The 19002-nt window shown below is 43.1% G+C and overlaps 1 protein-coding gene across 1 annotated transcript; it reads right to left on the bottom strand.

Moving 5' to 3' along the window:
* Window positions 1–9155: 9155 nt before the first annotated feature.
* LOC106344621 lies at window positions 9156–11341 on the bottom strand. The gene is made up of 3 exons (XM_013783965.1): window positions 11158–11341; window positions 10402–10693; window positions 9156–9795 (listed from the first exon to the last, which is right to left on the bottom strand). Exons 1-3 carry the CDS (start codon window positions 11339–11341, stop codon window positions 9156–9158), a joined length of 1116 nt encoding a protein of 371 aa, XP_013639419.1.
* Window positions 11342–19002: the final 7661 nt, after the last annotated feature.

Raw genomic sequence — 19002 nt, 5'->3', positions numbered from 1 at the left:
ATCAAGCCGTACGTAGTTTGATTGAATGAGTAGGGCAAGAGATTGAAACGCCTTTGCGAGTTCGTCTAGTAATCAAGTGCCAGTCATAGAAACAAAACATGTCGAGAATAATGCCTAAAGTTTCTAAGTGCAGAGAGTTCTAAGAGTAAAAAAGAATTGTTCCCCTTGCCTCTTCAACCTCGATGTCCTTATATACTCCTCCTAGAGGCGGTTTTCTCTTTCCCTTTCTGCTCTCGGTCGAGATTATCGCTTCACTGAAATATTCCATTTTCCTTCGATCTTCATGTTTATCTTTGGAAACTTCACATTTATCCTCCAAACTTGACATTTATCTTCTCCTCCCAAATAAAAGATAAACCGTCATAACGATTGGGCTCGATTTAGTATAAAATCGTGAGTGGGCATTTAGCCGCGTTCTGGACCCTTTCGGGCCATTTTCCGACTTAAGCGTTTTTACTATTTATCGAAAAAGCGCTTCCGAAACGACGTGGATTACGAAGAAAGTTAGAATTTCTCGTATAGTGGAGTTAGTTCAAGGTGTTTAGTTAACCGTTGCCATTTTATACGATCAATTCGGATGTCATACGAGATAACGAGTTCTTGCGGACTACGATCAAGAGCAAGTTCGATATGATCTCGAGGGAGGGAGCTACGAGGACGGGACGAAGATGGGTTAGTTGATCCAACTCGCCAAGCGGGCGAGTTGGACTGCTCATTCGCTCCAACTCGCCCGTTCGCCGAGGGGATAGTTGGACTGCTCGTTCGGTCCAACTCTCCTGTTCGGTCCAACTCGCCCGTTCGGTCCAACTCGCCCGTTCGGCGAGTTGGACTGCTCGTTCGGTCCAACTCGCCGAGCGGGCGAGTTGGACTGCTTGTTCGATCTAACTCACCACTGGGGCGAGTTGGACGTGCATCCAGCTTGGCCCGACGGCGAGCCGGGTTGATCGAGCCTTATGCTCGTTTCGTTGTTTTGATGTCCATGATCCGTTTGTCCGATGATTCGAGTAACCTTTCTCGAGGGTTTATCGTATGAATCCTTTTGAGAACTCATACGAAACTCAGTTTTGGTTTTCCCGCTATTTTTTTAACTATATTTCTTTGTTTTTAAATAGTGACATTTTTCTTGAGAATTTTCCGACATTGGTTCCATCGTGACCAATTTTGACCCCAACACTTTGTATTTGCTATACAAAAAATACTTCTTCGTAAAATCTGTTATGTTTACTTTGAAAGGTTACTTCGTATGATTTGATCTGATTGTACAAAGGATTTTTCGCATAAATCGGTTCTATGTATAGACATGTCAAAGTAGTGTTGTTTCTGCGGATTTTAGGAGAAACGTTTCTGCTTTGATTTCGATCTTTGGTGAAAGTTTCTTGGAGTTACTCATGGAGTGTTACCGAAGTTTATTTCGCTACGATCTAGTCGCAAAACGTTTTTCGTAGCCTTTTGAGATGCTTCTCATGACATATTCGTTTCTGGAACGAATTGGTCAACCAGCGGTAGATCTAGCCAACGATCGGGAAGAAAGTGTTCTCTTTGTTGTGCTCTCTGCTACTTTTATTCCAGTTTTTCTTTGTCGCAAATGTTTTCGATGCTTTTCCGTGACTCACTTGGTTCAACGGAAACTGAAAGAAATGCTTTGATGTGTGTAGATTTCTCGTATAATTTTTTTATTTTTATACGAAACTGGCTTTATAAAGCCGGAAAGGTCTTCAAGACTTTCGCTAATCGTCGAGTTTCAGTTTGATATTTGTACAGGTTTTCTAAATGCATGATTGCGACAAGAAACGCTGTAAAGTCCTCGAGATTTTGTTCGTGATGATTTGGATATGTTGTTAGCGTTTAGACGAATCTTGGATTATCGTTTGCCTTTCTGGGACGATTTTTGGTGAGGTATCACATTGCCTAAATGATTTTCTGCCTACTGTTGTGAGAGTTTGCTTTGTCGAAAGCGTTTTCTTGATGCCGAGGCAAAAAAAAATTGAAGTATGGGAGTATACGAGTATAGTACACGTACCTACTCCCTCCCTTTTTTTACGAAAGAAATGGTTGAACCGATATTTTGAAGGGTTGTTTACATTTTTTTCCTTTCAAAATTGGGATGATGGATAATCTGGGTCGATTTAAAGACGATGATGGGACTTTGATTTGGTGGGTTCCAGGTTGACGACTTAGAAAATGTCGGTTTTAAGAAAATTGCTAGGAACGATTCGGTTTTAAGAAGATGTTCGCGTCTCTAGTACTTTCTTTCTTTTGGAAGTGAGCTGAGTATGTGTGGCGATGTTTTCTCATTTGCCGAGAGTTTAGATCGGTTTGTAAAATCTGCCTGAACAGTCACGGAACAATAGATCGAGATTCAAAAAATCGCCTAAGACCTAATTCGTTAGACTGTCCACCTATATACTAAGTTCCCTAATTTTTATGGCAATCTCCAAAGTGTTTTTATTTCTTATTACCTTACTACGAAATTTCCAAGTCTGATTTCGGAAAATTTCAAGCCAAACATACCTTAGTTTTCTCGAAGATTCGGGTCTGCCTCTTCTCTGTTTTGCTTACTCGTTTCCCCTTTCTCTTCTCTTGTCTGTCCACCCCTTACAAATTGTAAGAATATCAATCCATATTTTTCGGATTTAGGCTTCTTTCTTCGTACCAATGGTTTTGCGAAAATGAATAAGTATCTCGTCGAAAGTCTTTTGGCGTTTACGAGTAGCCAAGGGGACCAGGAGATGCCAAGGGCTATCGGGAAGGTTCGTTGGACGATTGGGAAGACTCGTTGGACGTTGAAGCTTTGGTAAGAGGTCACAGGAGATGAGGAAAAAGAGAGAGAGGATGGTGAAACCGTGGAGAGAGGCCGATAATTGAAGCTCACTTTTCAGCTCTCGCTCCATCTCTTTCCTTCTCTGAGAGTCTTTTTGTACGACCATTGTTTGACTTTACGAATGATGTTTTATAAAATATTGTCAAGTTTAATCATACGAAGGTTATTCTGCAAAGTGTTATCGATTTTTAGCTTTACGAAAGATGTTTCGTAAAATGTTGTTGAAATAATTATTTCGTGAAATGTTGTCGAGTTTAATTTTACAAAAGTTTTTCTGTAAAGATATTTTGAAGTTTGGCTGTTTGAGAGCCGTGACGAGGTTAATTATCCTGACCAAACTTAATCAGTAATTTTTCTCGTTTCCGTGGGAATGTTCCGTGGAAGTTTTTAGTAGTTTTTTCGAAGTAAGATGTACGCGGCAAACATCGACAATACGCGGAATATGTACTATTGAAGCGATACTCGAACGTTTTACGAAATCTTAGGTTTCAGAAAATGTTTTAGCGGTGAGAGATGCGATCTCTCACTTTGATTTGTTTGTCTTCTTCAGCCGTTTTAAGTTTTGAGTGATTTTACAGAAATCAACTTCATTTCTCCAAAAATAATCCGGAGAAAATACAGCCGTGGGGGATTCGTAACTGATTTGAGGTGCTTCCTTTTTCCGCGAGGAATCTAGGATTTTTCCGAAAGTTATTCGGAAGAAGTACAACGGTGAGTTATGTACCCGATTTCCCGTGCTTCCTCTTTCCGCGATTAACCTAGGATTTTTCCGCGGTTTTGGGGAGAGCAAGTTTTATTTTTCCGAAATGTTTTCGGAAAACATCTTTTGGTAAAACCCTTATGGGTTGAGACTTCTTTAGCTCGGTAATATGCCGAATCTTACGGAGTTTGATAAAGTATAGACAGAGAAATCGCAAGCTCGTTTCGTTGCTCATCCTGTGGCGAAAAGTCGCGACTAGGTTTTCGATTTTCTCAAGAACTGTGGCGTTTGCGTAAGCTTTGGCCATAGGCGCAGTGGCTGCTGGAGCTGTTTTTACCAGCGTTGTTGCGAACTGTGATTTTGTCTTTTGTATTTCCAGACATCGTTCGATCAAGCGTTTTGTGGCCATGAGTTAGAGTAATCCGTACCCCCTCCTTCTAGCGCCAAACTGTAGGAACTAAAATGCACACCGTCTATTTTGGAGGAAATCCAAGAAACCTAAACTTTCCTTAAGGTCACGGTTTCTCTGCGAGAGCCAGCGACAAGTGACCAAATAAATGTAGAAAATATGAAAAGACAATAAAACGAATTTATGGAGAAAGTAGATCTTTATTTCGAATCCGCGTAAGAGCGTTGCGATTATTACAAAAGATTATAAAAGCTTTGGCCACAAGAACTGTCAGCGAGTTCCCTAGTTCTAGCCACCAAAAATCTTAAACCTAGTTGAGTCGCAGCTCGATGTGGGAACTGAAATTCGCACTGTCGATTTTCGTTTAAATTAGGGAAGTTAGGAAATCCCTAATTTCCCAGAGGTCCCGGATATCTACTAAACCATACGCCAAGAAATCAGAACACGAAAGTAAAGACGAAAAGAAATAAGAAATCGTAAAAAGAGCAAAAGGTGTCTTATTCCGAATTTGCGTATGAGCGTTACAACAAGGTAGAAGCCTTGGCTATGAGAGCTGTAGGCGATATTCCTAGTTCTAATAACCTAAGACTGCGAAACCTAGTTGAGTCCCAGCTCGAAATAACAGAAACGAAAAGTTAACTAAATGCTCTAAGTGCTAAGTTTGCTCTGAAAAAGTTCTCTCCAGTGCCTCTCGCTTAGGACTCCTTATATACTCCCTCCAAGGTCGATTTGAGCTTTTTCCTTCCCGCCCTTAAGCCGTCATAACTCGAAAATAGAGATATTCCATTTTTCCCTATCATCATGATTATCCGCGGAAACTTTACATATATCTACGGAATTTTGACATTTATCCTTTCTTGCGGACTAAGTATAAACCACCATAGTATCTATGGGCTTTTCCTTAAAAAATCGTAAGTGGGTTTCTAATCGCGTTTTAGACCTATTTGGGCTGTCTTTCAATTCCAAACGTTTATCACTATTTTTATCGATAAGAATGAACTTTCCGCAATTTTTATCATAAAGTTTAATTGATAACTCCAATCGATGGGAGTGAGAAATGGTATGACTGCGGTACATGGGAGCTAGCATTGAGGAACAGACGAGAATGCACGGATTTGGGTTGTACCCGTTGATCGATGTCCGTGACAGTTCGGTCGCTACGGGTCCGCGATGGGTCGGTCGCTACGTAGTGACCGACTCGTTTCGAATTGGTCGCTACATAGCGATAGACTCGTTGCGGATCGGTCGCTATGTAGCAACCGACCAAGAGGCTTGGTCGGTCGCTACGTAGCGACCGACTTGTTCTCGGGTCGGTCGCTACGTAGGGACCGGCTTGTTCGCGGGCCGGTCGTTACGTGGTGACCTTGTTTGCATCTTTTTCCGACGTTTCATGAACGTGTTCTTTAGTTTTGATGAATGAACCCAGATTAACACAATATTTCTCCGCAAGACTTTTCATAAAAGTAATCTTTACGAAGAATACTTTTCGTAAAAACGTTCATGCTAATTTTTACGGATATTTGGATGTTAACTTCGTTGTGTCCGTTTTTGACCCCAACAGTTAGCCCCCAGCCCGTTAGAATCGTGGATTGCGACGAGATTCTAGCGGGTGGTTTGGCGAGTTAGGCAAGATAGGCGTGTTGGACGAAGTTTATATCCGAATATTTGTAGACAAATAGTAACTTTTCATGCCTATAAGAAGGAGAGTAACTTCTCCCATAATTTTTCACTTACTTATTTTCATAAGAAGTTTCTTGACAGAAAATTCCCTTTCCCTCTTCTTTTTTTTTTTTTTTTTGAAGTTTAAAAGATGTCTAGCATAAAAAAAGCTTCGAAAAGAGGTACCTCCCGCGGTTCTTCACCCGAAGAGGTTCGTGACAAAATCCTCGTCCCGAAGGCTGAGTTCGCGCCCTACCCGATAGATCATGCTGATGGTGAGGCGTACTGGATAGCGAGATATGGTGTGATTACTCCCCCTAGTGAGAAGTCATTTCCTGTCATGAACCAGTGTCCGGTCGAACGAGGCGCGCCGAGCAGAAGCATTGGTGAATTTCTCAAGACCGTTCGAGCGTTCTGTCGGATTTCACACGCGGTAGAGTTTCGAATTCCTTGTCGAGGGGAAAGGGCTGACAACCCCCCGGAGGGTTACTTCACTGGCTACGAATCATTCTTGGTGCGCTGCCGTCTGTGGTTTCCGATTCCTGAAATCATAGTCCGTGTGTTGGATCGTTGAGGTATCGATAAGCCAGCTGAATCCCACCAGCTTTCAGCATCTTATCGGCATCGTGATCCTGAGCTACGAGCATGGTCTCTTCCTTACCGCTGACCATTTTGAAGCGATCTTTAGGCTGCAACTTGTCTCGAAGCCGCACCTCTACCGGTTGGTCCCTTGGACATATATGACGGTGATTAAGGGGCTTATTTCCAACTTTAACTCGTGGTCGAAGTTATTCTTCTTCGTCCGTATAAATGCTGCATCTGTCAAAGAGAATTGCATCCCATTGTTCCGGAGCAAGCCGAATGGCAGTCCCTTCATCAACACGCTTCCCCCATTTCCCGAAGAAGTGATCAAAGTGAGGGATCTCCTAAGGAATGGTCCGTTCTTCTGGACTTTCTTCACGCCAAGGAGAGTTGCAGGGCGTTGAGACTCGTGCATCCCAACCTTGGAACAGGCTTTCAACCGAATAGTGATTTTGAGCCCGATGATCTTGCTCCTCGTGATGTTCTTGCGGAGGAGGCAAACGTGAGGTCCTCTAAGGGTAAAGGCATTGATCTTGGGGATATAGAGTTTTCCGTGGATGACTCTATTCTTCCAGGATGGGATCCAGACCTTGCTTTTGGTGACGGTAGTGGTTCGAGCGAGGCGCCTATCCCAGATTTTGACGTTTTCTTTGCTGGCGTACCCTCGAGTTTCGATCCTCCTCCGTCCGTGGTCGAAACGGGAAGGTCCAAGGTAGTCGCGGAAGGGTCTCGCATAATAAATGGGGTTAGTCTCTCTCTTATTTACGAACTTTTCGGATAGGATCATGCGCTTTTCCTTTCTTTTTAAACACGTTAGTTGTTTTTGCAGGGCCTGAACAAGCTTGGCTCAGCCCTCGAGACAAGCCACAGGGAGGCCATGGTTTATCGCTTCAAAGCAGAGAAAGCGGGGAAAGACCTTGCGTGTGTTCGAAACGAAATTTTAGAGCGAGATTCGAAACTTGCCAAGGATCATGCCAAGGCCGTCCGTCAAGCCGAAAGGAGAGGTAGGAGAGAGATTGTCGAGATGATGAGAAACCGTGCTTCTCAGTTCAAAGCCGAGTATGGAAACCTTAAGGAGGCTTATTCCTTGGTGGGCGATTTTCACGAGTGTCGTGATTCAGTTGGTACCTTCTGGAAGACGCAAACGGACGACTTTGTTTCCGAGGATGAGATGGGAACCATGAAAGGTGGGATGAATGATCATGACCCTGCTGAGGCGCTTATTCCCCCGATTGATAGGAGGATTCAGGGATTCTGGGATCCCATCCCGGTTTCACCCGATACGGAGGAGGTCGCGACCGAGGTTGCTGGTGACGATGAGGAAGTGAACTATCCCGCGGATGCATTCGGAGGTTCCTTTTCCGGGAATTTTAACTTTGATCTGTGAGAGTCGAAGTTAGTATTTGTCGGGGAGCGATTTCCCCCTTATCTTGTGTTTATGGCCGAGTGTGGCCTTTATTATCTGAGTCTGGCCGAGTGTGGCCTTTATCTTGAGACTTTGTGTGGGCCTGTTTGGCCGCTTCGTTTTTATCGGGGTTGGCCGTTGGTGGCTTTGAATCCCTACCGCTCTGCGGTTTTATATATGATGAATATTTATCGAAGTACTTTGTACTGAGTATGTCTGAAATAAATATGAGTTGTCGTCTCATATTTACTTCTGACGAGATGCTCAATCTGTCGGTTCGCTCATGATGTGAATTTTCGTAAAAATCGTTCATTTACTTTTACGAAGTTTTCATGAACGTTAAGATATGGACGGAGAGACATGTTTTAAGATCTCGTATCACTCTTTAGATATCATGTCTTCAGATGTTAGAGACCAGTGTGTTGGGTTTAGGGCAAGACCTAGGTTTAATTTTGGTTTTAAGGTTTATGCGGTGACTAGCCGGCTATCGATTTTCCTGTTGCGATTTCAAGCTGATTCGTACCGATTTAAAGTCCGCGATAGGTTCTCGGCTTATACGACTTGTATGGTATGAATTGAGCATCTCTTCAGAGATAATTTTTAAGCCAACTGGAAGTGCTTGACCAAAATTTCGGATTTTTTTATATATCGCGCTTTTATCCTTGTGTCAGATGTTTGAGGAACATCTTTTCTGAGAAGAATGATCAGGGTGCGTTTGTTTAAGACGGCTGATGCGTTCGTCGGGGCCAATCGACGAGCATGGTGTGAGTATTCGTTGAAAATTTTATGGTCGTGTTTGGACTGTTGTTCGTATAGTCTTTATTCTAACTTTAGCGACGTCTCGCTGTTGTTTTGAAGACTATAAATACGTTTTTAGTTCTAAAAGGTTCGCGGATGTTTTGCGATTTGGACCAGATACGGCCGTTGACAAGAATTAAATGTTTCTAGAGATATTTTGCGTAGCCGAAGCGTAAGAGTTCGTACAATGCGTATTGTAATAAAAGTTTTAAAAAGCTCGCGTACAATAATGCATGTTTTAAAATGTGGGAGTATACGAGTATACGTACCCACTTCCCCCTCTTTTTAGAGAGGGGGATAGCTGAACTCGTCTTTCGACAGGCTGCCTACGTACCCCCTTCGAGGATCAAGCCATCTCGTAGTTCTATATCATACCGCGAGTGTTTTTACTCGGCGGTTGGTGCTGTGTTGACCGCCTTAATCGTCGCGACTGTGGCAGGGTCGATATCTTTGTCCGGGTTTTTCTTTTCCGGTTGAGTGGTAGCGTTGACTTCGGAATCCGGCTGAGTTTCGATGTCCGAGGTGTTTACTTCAGCAGACGATGTCGAGTCATCTTTATTTGAATTTTTTTCGGCCGAGGGCTGAGCTAACTTCGTGTGTTTGCGAGTTGCCATCGAGGTAGTTGTGATTTGTCTTAACTTATGCTCTGTGAGAAAGCAAAGTCGTGACTGTTTCTGACAACCCCAGATGGCTGCGACCCCGCTCTGGGCCGGGAATTTGATGCCCAGGTGGTATGTAGACGGAACGACTTTCATTGCGTTCAGCCTTGGGGTTCCCATGATCATATTATAGATGGCGGGATGATCGAGCACCGCGAAGTTGACGATCTTGGTAACTTCCTTGGCATGACCGGTAGCTGGATCGATCCGAGAGTCATTGACGTTTCGCCTGAAAAACTCGTCAATGGTTTCGGTGTTGGGGTAATTTCCTTGAGTTCGATGTTCATCCTCTTGAGAGTATCACGGAAGATAACATTAACCGTGCTTCCCGTGTCGATGAGGACTCTTGGGACCTCCAGATCTGGTACGACGAGATCTACGACAAGCGGATCGCAGTGGGGTTGATCGATTCCGTCGGCTTCCTTTTCAGTGAAAGTTATCGAGTCGCTTTGACCATCTCGGGGAGGAGACCATGTAGGCCAATTTGCACTTGACTCGGCTTTTCGCTGGTAGGCCTTGATGGCCGAGATTGTGTTGTTGAAGTACTGTGATCCTCCGATGATGATGTTCACTCTTCGACGATTGTTATCGTTTCCTTTGTCGTCCGATATCCTTCCGCGTTTATCCCCCGCTTGACTTCTCCGAGGAGAATTTTCCGCGGGTGGATTTTTGTCGGTCTTTGGAGGACAATCGGTCTCAAGGATGAGATCTTTAACGCTGGTTACTTCGGAGAGCTCTCCGGCTAGTAGCTTTGCGGCCAGCCTCGCTCCCAAGACTTTACAGCTGGTCGTCTAGTGCCCTCGGGTCTGGTGGAACTCGCAGAAGGTGTTTTCCTCGTATCCTGGATTGCGAATCCACGTATTGCCCGAGGTTCTATCTTGTTCCGAGTTGATTGCGTAGTTATGCGCGCCTTGAAGCTCTTCCACCTCGTGATGGACGTATTTGTCGTTACAAGAGTTTTTCTTTTTGGTCTTTTGGTCTGCATCTTTCGAGGACGTCTTTGTCGGCTTATGTTTTTGCGATAAAACTTTCGTTTCCTCTTCGATTATGATGTAGTCTGTTGCCTTGTGAAGGGCGTCCTGGATCGTTCGCAGTTTGTCGAGGGTTATCCATTTTCTGCATTTCGAATTGTACTTGAGCGTTTTTCTGAGTGCGTCTATGGCCACCTTGTCGCTTATTCCGCTAACCCTTGTCATAACCAGCTTGAATCGGCTTATGAACTCGAGGAGAGGTTCGTCCTCCCTCTGGGATAGACTCCAGAGATCGACATCAGACGTTTCTCTATCTATGAACATAGAATACTGTTTGAGAAATTCCGATGCAAGCTGGCGGAAACTTCCGATGGAGTTTCGTTTAAGGCGTGCAGACCATTCAAGCGCCGCTCCTTCCAGATTTTCGACGAACAGACGGCAGTAACCGGCGTCCTTTTCGCTCTCCTTCAGTCTGGCCCTTTCCATCGTGATATGGAAGGCTTGAAGGTTCGCTTTAGGATCAGCCGTAATATCGTATTTTGGTACTTTCATTTTTCCCGGGTCAGATACCTTGGTATCCGAGATGCGAGCAGTGAAGGGTGTTTTCCGAGCTACCTCGAGTAATCTATCGATTTCTGGGGCAGTGCTGGTAGCATGATGGATCTGGGATTTCACGGCCCTTACTTCTGCTGCAGGTCGCGAATGTCCAATTTTTTGCCAACAGATTTCCGAGTTTGTCGGCGTTTGCTGCGAGTGATCTCGGTTTGTTTTTCGGCTAACTCTTCCTGTTCGACCCAGTAGAGGTTTTCCTCCTCTTCCGTCATTGGTTTATCAAACGGAGAGTCTTCCCGAGCCGATCAGCTGCTGGTTCTCCTTGGATGTATGTCAGCGTCTTCTTCCGTATCGTTGGAAACGTCGCTGGGATCCAAGTCGACATGCTCGACTTCATCGACCTCTGTGTCCTTTGCGGGGGATAGAGGGTTTTTAGCAGGGGATGTTTCGCTGGGATCTTAACCCGAAGGACGTTCCCGCGATGTTCCATGCCTGTCGAGTGGGGTTGCGAAGTCGAGTTTTCTTCCGTGGATTTTCGTAGATCGAGGGAGGGCTGCACGGGTTCTTGCCAATATGGTTTCGACTTTTTTTGTCAAGGTACCCACAAGCTTATCCTGTTCTTCTGACCTCTTTTTGTAGGCCGAGAACATCTTTTTGAACTCCTCGAGCGTCGCGGCGTTAGATGTTGCATTGGTGGCAGACACGGCTGCTTCTGAAGTGTTTTGATTGTCGTTGCTTCCTCCGTTGAGAGGAGTCTGCATGTTGTCTGTGTTGTCAGTTGACATGTCTGGTCGAGCGTGTTGTGGCTGAGAGTTAGATTGATCCGTACCCCCCCTCCTTCTAGCGCCAAACTGTGGGAACCAAAATTCGCACTGTCGATTTCCGTTTAAATTAGGAAAGTTAGGAAAACCCTAATTTTCCAGAGGTCCCGGATATTTGCTAAAGCACACGCCAAGAAATCAGAACACGAAAGTAAAGACGAAAAGAAGTAAGAAATCGTAAAAAAGCAAAAGGTGTCTTATTCCGAATTTGCGTATGAGCGTTACAACAAGGTAGAAGCCTTGGCTATGAGAGCTGTCGGCGAGATTCCGAGTTCTAACAACCTAAGACTGGAAAACCTAGTTGAGGCGCAGCTCAAAATAACAAAAACGGAAAGTTGCCTAAATGCTCTAAGTGCTAAGTTTGCTCTGAAAAAGTTCTCTCTTGTGCCTCTTGCCAAGGACTCCTTATTTACTCCCTCCAAGGTCGGTTTGAGCTTTTCCCTTCATGCCCTTAAGCCGTCATAACTCGAAAATGAAGATATTCTATTTTTTCCGATCTTCATGATTATCCGCGAAAACTTAACATTTATCTGCGGAATTTTGACATTTATCCTTTCTTGCGGACTAAGTATAAACCGTCATAGTATCTATGGGATTTTCCTTAAAAAATCGTAAGTGGGTTGCTAATCGCGTTTTAGACCTATTTGGGCCGTCTTTCGATTCGAAACGTTTATCACAATTTTTATCGAATAGAATGAACTTTCCGCGATTTTTATTGTAAAGTTTAAATGATAAATCCAATCGATGGGAGTGAGAAATGATATGACTGCGGTACATGGGAGCTAGCATTGAGGAACATACGAGAATGCACGGATTTGGGTCGTACCCGTTGATCGATGTCCGAGACAGTTCGGTCGCTACATAGAAAAAGAATCTCGGATAAGAAAAGAGATGGAGCGAAATCCGAGAATCAAAATTCGCCCATTCGCCTCTCTCCACTGTCTTACCATCCTTCCTCTCGCGCCTCGCTCTGTCGCCAAAAACTCATCACCTGGCAAATCTTCCTGATCATCCTTGGCACCTCTTGATCATCCCTGGCTATTCCTAAACTCTAAAAAAGTTTTCGACGAAATGCTCATTCACTTACGTAAATCCAATGATACTCAGATTGAAACATAGATCAGGAAAACCGAAAATATTGACAGCAGCCTAAACCCGGCCAGGAAAGCAGAGAAGTCCAGGAAGAATCTATATTCTTGCTATTCTAAATGGGCACACAGACACGAAAAGAGAAAGGGCAAATGAGCAAGCAAAACGGAGAAGAGGCTAACCCGAATCTTCGAGAGAACTAAGGTATTTCCGACTTGAAATCAGGCTTCGAACTTTCGTAGGAAATTACTAAAAAATAGAAACGCCTTTGAGACTGCCGTAGAACCTTTGGGAACTTAAAACCTAGGTGGATAGTCTAGCGAACTATATCTTAGGCGATTTTTTCTGTCTCGGTATATTGTTCCATGACTGTTCAGCCAGATCTTGCAAACTGATCTAAACTCTCTGAAAATCGAGAAACGATCACCACGCATATCCAGCTCGCTTCCTAAAGGGAGAAAAGACTAGAGACACGAACGTCGTCTTAAAACCGATTCGTTTCTAGCGATTTTCTTAAAACCGACATATTCCAAGTCGTCAACCTGGAAACAACCAAATCACAGTCCCAGCGTTGTCTGTAAATCATCCCGGATTATCGATCATTCCAAACCTCGGAAGAAGAAACGTACACAACTCTTCAAAGTATCGGTTCAACCGTTTTCTTTCGTAAAAAAACAGGGGGAGTAGGTACATATACTATACTCGTATATTCTCAAGCTTCAAAAACTTTTGCAAATCGTCAAGAAAACGCTTTCGTCAAAGCAAATCGTCCCAAGTAGGCAAACGACAATCTAAAATTCGTCTAAACGCTAGCAACATATCCAGACGATCATGAACATTATCTCAAAGACTACACAGCATTTTTTGTCAGCATTTCTTGTCGCAATCATGCGTATAGAAAACCTGTACCAATATCAAACTGAAACTCGACGATTAGCCAAAGTCTTGAAGCCCTTTCCGGCTTTAATTAAAGCCATTTTCGTATAAAAATTTCTACGAGAAATTCTTAAGCATCAAAGCATTTCTTTCAGTTTCCGTTGAAACAAAGTGAGTCACGGAAAAGCATCGAGAACATTTGTGACGAAGAAAACTCGAGACTAAATGTAGCATCGAGCACATTAAAGGGAACACTTTCTTTCCGATCGTTGGCTAGATCTACCTCTGGTTGACCATTTCGTTCCAGAAACGAATGTGTCATGAGAATCCTCTCAAAAAACCAATGAAAAACGTTCTGCGACTAGATCGTAGTGAAATAAACTTAGGTAACACTCCATGAGTAACTCCAAGCAACTTTCACCTAAGATCGAAATCACAGCATAAACGTTTCTCGTAAAACCCACAGATTCAATGCTACTTTGACATGTGTATACATATCACCGAGTTACAATCTTCGTAAAACCGGTCCCCATTACTCACACGAAAAATCCTTCGTACAATCAGACCAAGTCTTACGAAGAAACTTTTGAAAGTAAACATAACTGGTTTTACGAAGAAGTATATTTTGTATAGCAAAGACAAAGCTGTAAAATCTGACATTGGATGACCAATCTGAAGAGAGATCTCTTTGCAGTCCTTTTTAATAGATCTCGTATTTTAGCCATGCGGCTCACTGGCTTCTGCGTTTCGTTCCCCTCGGTCACATCCGAGCAGGCAATCGTCCCGTAACTGACTCCGCACTGGTTCTGTATCTAACCTCTTAGGCTACGTCTTCCTCAGACAAAAACAAATCAATTTTCATAAGACTATAGGGAACATTATACGAAACATTCATCGTATAACTGAAACCTAAAGCATAGAATCGTTTTCTATGACTATCAGCCATCTTAACACGGATAACTCTGGCAAACTTGGCCTATCAATCTCGACAAGCGCTCTTTGGCCCTCGGTCAATTACGCCTTCCAGTAAAGGTTCAAACCTGAATTTGCCATCCCCGTTAAGGACGATCGTAATCCTCGACCTACAACATCCTTGGCTATCTGAGTGAACACATCCTTCACGCCAAGCCAAACTATTTGAGAAACCATTGCTCCATCACTTAACGGCTAAACGACAATCTACGATTTGTCTAAAAACGTCGTGAGACTATTAAGAGAATAAATATCCTATAACCCACGGTCGGAAATCATATGATAAATTCTTCGTAACGAAACTCAGTCCTAACAACCAAACAGTTAACGGAAAACCAAAACTTGTCAACAATCGACCAAGTTCGATACATTCCACAATTCACTTTAAGCCCGCTACGTTTTACCCATAATATGCGGCATGTAAGGAAAATTTCGTAACACAGCTTCTAGAGAAATACGAAACATCCTAAAAAATGCACGAAATAGATCTCGAAACGCCAACACTTCACAAAGCACTATGAAGGAAAATGCTTCTTCCCATGGACAAATTTACGCGACCCCTCAGTCCTAATTCCTTGATCGCAAATCAAATTATTCGCATCCAAACAGGAACAATAATTTTGGCTGCGAACATCCGTAGACAGACCAGAATGTTTCTCAAACGCATGGCTAAGACTAAACAGTCATACATACTAACATCTTCTCAAACACGTATTCTTCGCGAAGACTTAAAAACGGTAATATCTACCGATAAGTTTGTTGCTGATCACAACAAACTCTTAACGTCCTAAACAAACTTAGCCATCTCATAGAGATAGCTCTCGTACACCCGACATAAGGGTAATAGCGCTATATAAAAATCCGAAATTTTGGTCAGCACTTTCCGGAGACTTAAAAATTGTCCTCGAAGAGATGCTCGATTCCTACCATACAAGTTACGTAAGCCGAGAACATATCGTAGACTTTAAAGCAGGATGGAATCAGGTCGAAAATGATACAGAAAACGTAAGTCGAAGTAGTCATCGCACCCCTTAAAGCCGTGATTAGACCTAGGTCTTGCCCTAAACCCAACACACTAGTCTCTAACATCTCTAGGCATAGTATCAAACACCCTGATACGAGATCCCAAACTTTGTCTCTTGGCCAATATTCGAGCGTCTTCAGAAATCCCGCAAGTTTACACACTGCAGAAAACTCTTAAAACAGATCAAGGATACAGCAGTTCACACAGAGTTAGATTACGAGATGACAACTCGTAGTCATCCCTCTACACCCATATAAAATGCCATCGGCAGCAACACGCCTGATGACCTCTACATATAAACTAGACCGTAAAGGTCTCGCTGGAAAACTAGTCATAAGAACCTTAACTCTAAGACGAACTACGAAAGGCTTGATCCCTTCAACAAGGATACGTAGGCAGCCGTCATAAGGTGCAGCCCCAATCTTATCGCGTTCCACTTTTAGAAGAGCGAGAAGACCACTTACCACGGACCTTTTCAACCATTAATTCCGCCTAACTCACCTAACTTGCCAAGCCACTCGCTAGAACCTCACGCTAGAAGCTCACGGTTCTAATGAGCTGGAGGGCTAACTGTTGGGGTCAAAATAGGTCACAACGGAATCAAAGCCCAAAAGTTCATGAAAAATATTTCTTCTAAAAAGAGAAGTAGAAAATCAACACTAAAAGTGTTGGGGTCAAAATCGGTCACGACGGAATCAATGTCTAAAAGTCCGTAAAAATCAGCAAGAACATTTTTACGAAAAGTAATCTTCGTAAATAAATCTTTACGAAGAGCCTTGAGATAAAATCTTGTTTTAATCTCAATCGAACCACGAAATACCGATTGTCCGAAGGCAACGGACACGTATCCAAATCGGCCACAGACAAGCTCAAGTATGGCCATCGGACCACGCACAAGCCAAGCTCGGTCGCTACGTAGCGACCTGTCAGGAGGTCCTCCTTTGCGTTCTCTTTTGAATCCTCATCGAAACGCTTTTCGTTTTGTCTCAATAGGAATTTCCGTTGAGATTTGTCGACGAAAACTAGTTAGACTCGTCTAAACTTCTTGGCTTGCTCCTACTCGCTACATAGCGACCTGTCAGACCTCCAAATCGCTACATAGAGACCTGTCAAGCCTCAAAAAGATCCTCCTTGGCATTCGTTTTTGAATCCCGATCGAAACGCTTTTCGTTTCGTCTCAATTGGAATTTCCGTTGAGATATTACGACGAAAACAAGTTAGACTCGTCTAAACTTCTTGGCTTGCTCTTACTCGCTACATAGCGACCTGTCAGACCTCCAACTCGCTACGTAGCGACCTGTCAGGCCTCAAAAAGATCATCCTTTGCGTTCTCTTTTGAATCCCGATCGAAACACTTTTCATTTCGTCTCAATAGGAATTTCCGTTGAGATTTTACGACGAAAACAAGTTAGACTCGTCTAAACTTCTTGGCTTGCTCTTACTCGCTACATAGCGACCTGTCAGACCTCCAACTCGCTACGTAGCGACCTGTCAGGCCTCAAAAAGATCATCCTTTGCGTTCTCTTTTGAATCCCGATCGAAACACTTTTCATTTCGTCTCAATAGGAATTTCCGTTGAGATTTTACGACGAAAACAAGTTAGACTCGTCTAAACTTCTTGGCTTGCTCCTACTCGCTACAGAGCGACCTTTCAGACCTCCAACTCGCTACGTAGAGACCTGTCAGGCCTCAAAAAGATCCTCCTTTGTGTTCTCTTTTGAATCCCGATCGAAACACTTTTCATTTCGTCTCAATAGGAATTTCCGTTGAGATTTTACGACGAAAACAAGTAAGACTTGTCTAAACTCCTTGGCTTGCTCCTACTCGCCCTTCCCTCCCCCTTTGCGTTCTCCTTCGAATCTCGATCGAAACGTCTCTTGTGTCGTCTCGATTGGAGTTACTATTGAAACTTTACGATAAAAAACCGCAAAGACTTGTTTTCTAGCATGAATTCAAATTAATCGTATAAAACGCAACGGTTAACTTAACACCTTAGCCGCCTCAACTATACGATTACGTTGAACCTTTTTATAAAAATTGACATCGTATCTAAGGAGAAGATAACAGTCAAGTTTGGAAGATAAATGTCAAGTTTCAAACGATAAACACCAATATCGAAAATGGCGAACATACACGAGAAGAGGAAGGGAAAATATGCAAGCAAAACTGAGAAGAGACAAAACTGCATCTCCGAGAACACTAAGGTATGTCCGACTTGTTTCAAGATCAAACTTGGAATTTTCGTAGGAAGGTACTAAGCAATAAAACGCTTTTGAGACTGCCATAGAATTTTAAGGAACTTAAAACGTAGGTGGATAGTCTAGTAAACTAAGTCATAGGCAATTTTTACTATTGCTCTTTAATTGCTCTGGCAGATCTTGCTAACCGAGTTAAACTCTCGCAAAAACGAGAAACGATTGCCATGCATACTTAGCTCGCTTCCCGAAAAAAAAAAGAAAAAAAAGAAAGAACTAGAGACACGCACATCGTCTTAAAATCGATTTGTTCCTAGCAACTTTCTTAAAAACCGACATATTCCAGGTTACCAACCTGAAAACCACCAAGTCGCAATCCTAGTGTCGTCTTCAAACCGACCCGGATTGTCGGTCATTCTATTCCTCAAATAAAAAAGGGAGGGAGTAGGTACATATACTATACTCTCATACTCCCTTACTTCAAAAAACGTTTTGCCTCGGCATAAAAAAATGCTTTTGACAAAGTAAATTCTCGCAGCAATAGGCAGAAAACACTTAGGCAATCGGATGCCTCAATAAAATCGTCCCAATAGGCAAACAAAAATCTAAGATTTGTCTAAACGCCAACAACATATCTAAAGCATCACGAACATAATCTCGAGGACTATACAGCACCTCTTATCGTGATCATGCGTTTAGAAAACATGTACCAATATCAAACTAAAACTCAACAATTAGCCAAAGTCTAGAAGACCCTTTCGACTTAAATAAAACGAGTTTCGTATAAAATTATACGAGAAAATCTTCAACCACCAGCATTGCTTTCAGTTTCCGTTGAACCTGGTAAGTCACGGAAAAGCATCGAAAAAGTTTCTCACAACTAGATCATAACAAAATAACCTTTGGTAAAACTCCATGAGTGATTCCAAGGAAATCTCACCAAAGATCGAAATCAAAGCAGAAACGCGTCACGTAAAATCTGCGGAAACATCGCTACTTTGAAATATCCGATTTACTATCATCGTAGAGCGCTGACTTCTACGTTTCACTTCCCTCGGATATATCCGAACAGGAAATAACCTCGAAACTGACTCTGCACGGGTTCTGGGTGGAGACTCTTAGCCTTCGTATCCCTCGGATAAAAAGGAAAAAAATTTCATATGACTAAAGGAAACATTATACGAAATATTCGTCGTATAACTGAAACCTAAAGCAAAGATCGTTTTCTACACCCATAGGCCATCGTAAAACATGAAAGCTCTGGCTTACTTGGCCTACCAATCTCGACAAATGCCCTTTGGCCCTCGGCTAACTACGCCTTCCCGTAAAGCCCGAACCAGAATTCGGCATCCCTTTAAGGAAAAATTGTAAACTAACACGGCTTTGTTGTTAACAAAAAAGTGCCATGGTTTAATCCTTTACCAACAACGTCCTTGGCTATAAAGCTGAGCACAGCCTTCATGCAAAGC

The sequence above is a fragment of the Brassica oleracea genome, chromosome C5 (genome assembly GCF_000695525.1).
Source record: "Brassica oleracea var. oleracea cultivar TO1000 chromosome C5, BOL, whole genome shotgun sequence".
NCBI classification, from domain to species: domain Eukaryota; kingdom Viridiplantae; phylum Streptophyta; class Magnoliopsida; order Brassicales; family Brassicaceae; genus Brassica; species Brassica oleracea.
This window is presented reverse-complemented; position numbering and strand designations above follow the sequence as displayed.

Coding starts and splice junctions, on each gene's coding strand:
- LOC106344621 (XM_013783965.1), bottom strand. CDS start 11,341: ATGTCAACTGACAACACAGACAACATGCAGACTCCTCTCAACGGAGGA. Junction 10,694..11,157: donor AGAACAGGATAAGCTTGTGG/GTACCTTGACAA, acceptor CGCGACCTGCAG/CAGAAGTAAGGGCCGTGAAA. Junction 9,796..10,401: donor GAAGGAGCGGCGCTTGAATG/GTCTGCACGCCT, acceptor CTTGGGAGCGAG/GCTGGCCGCAAAGCTACTAG.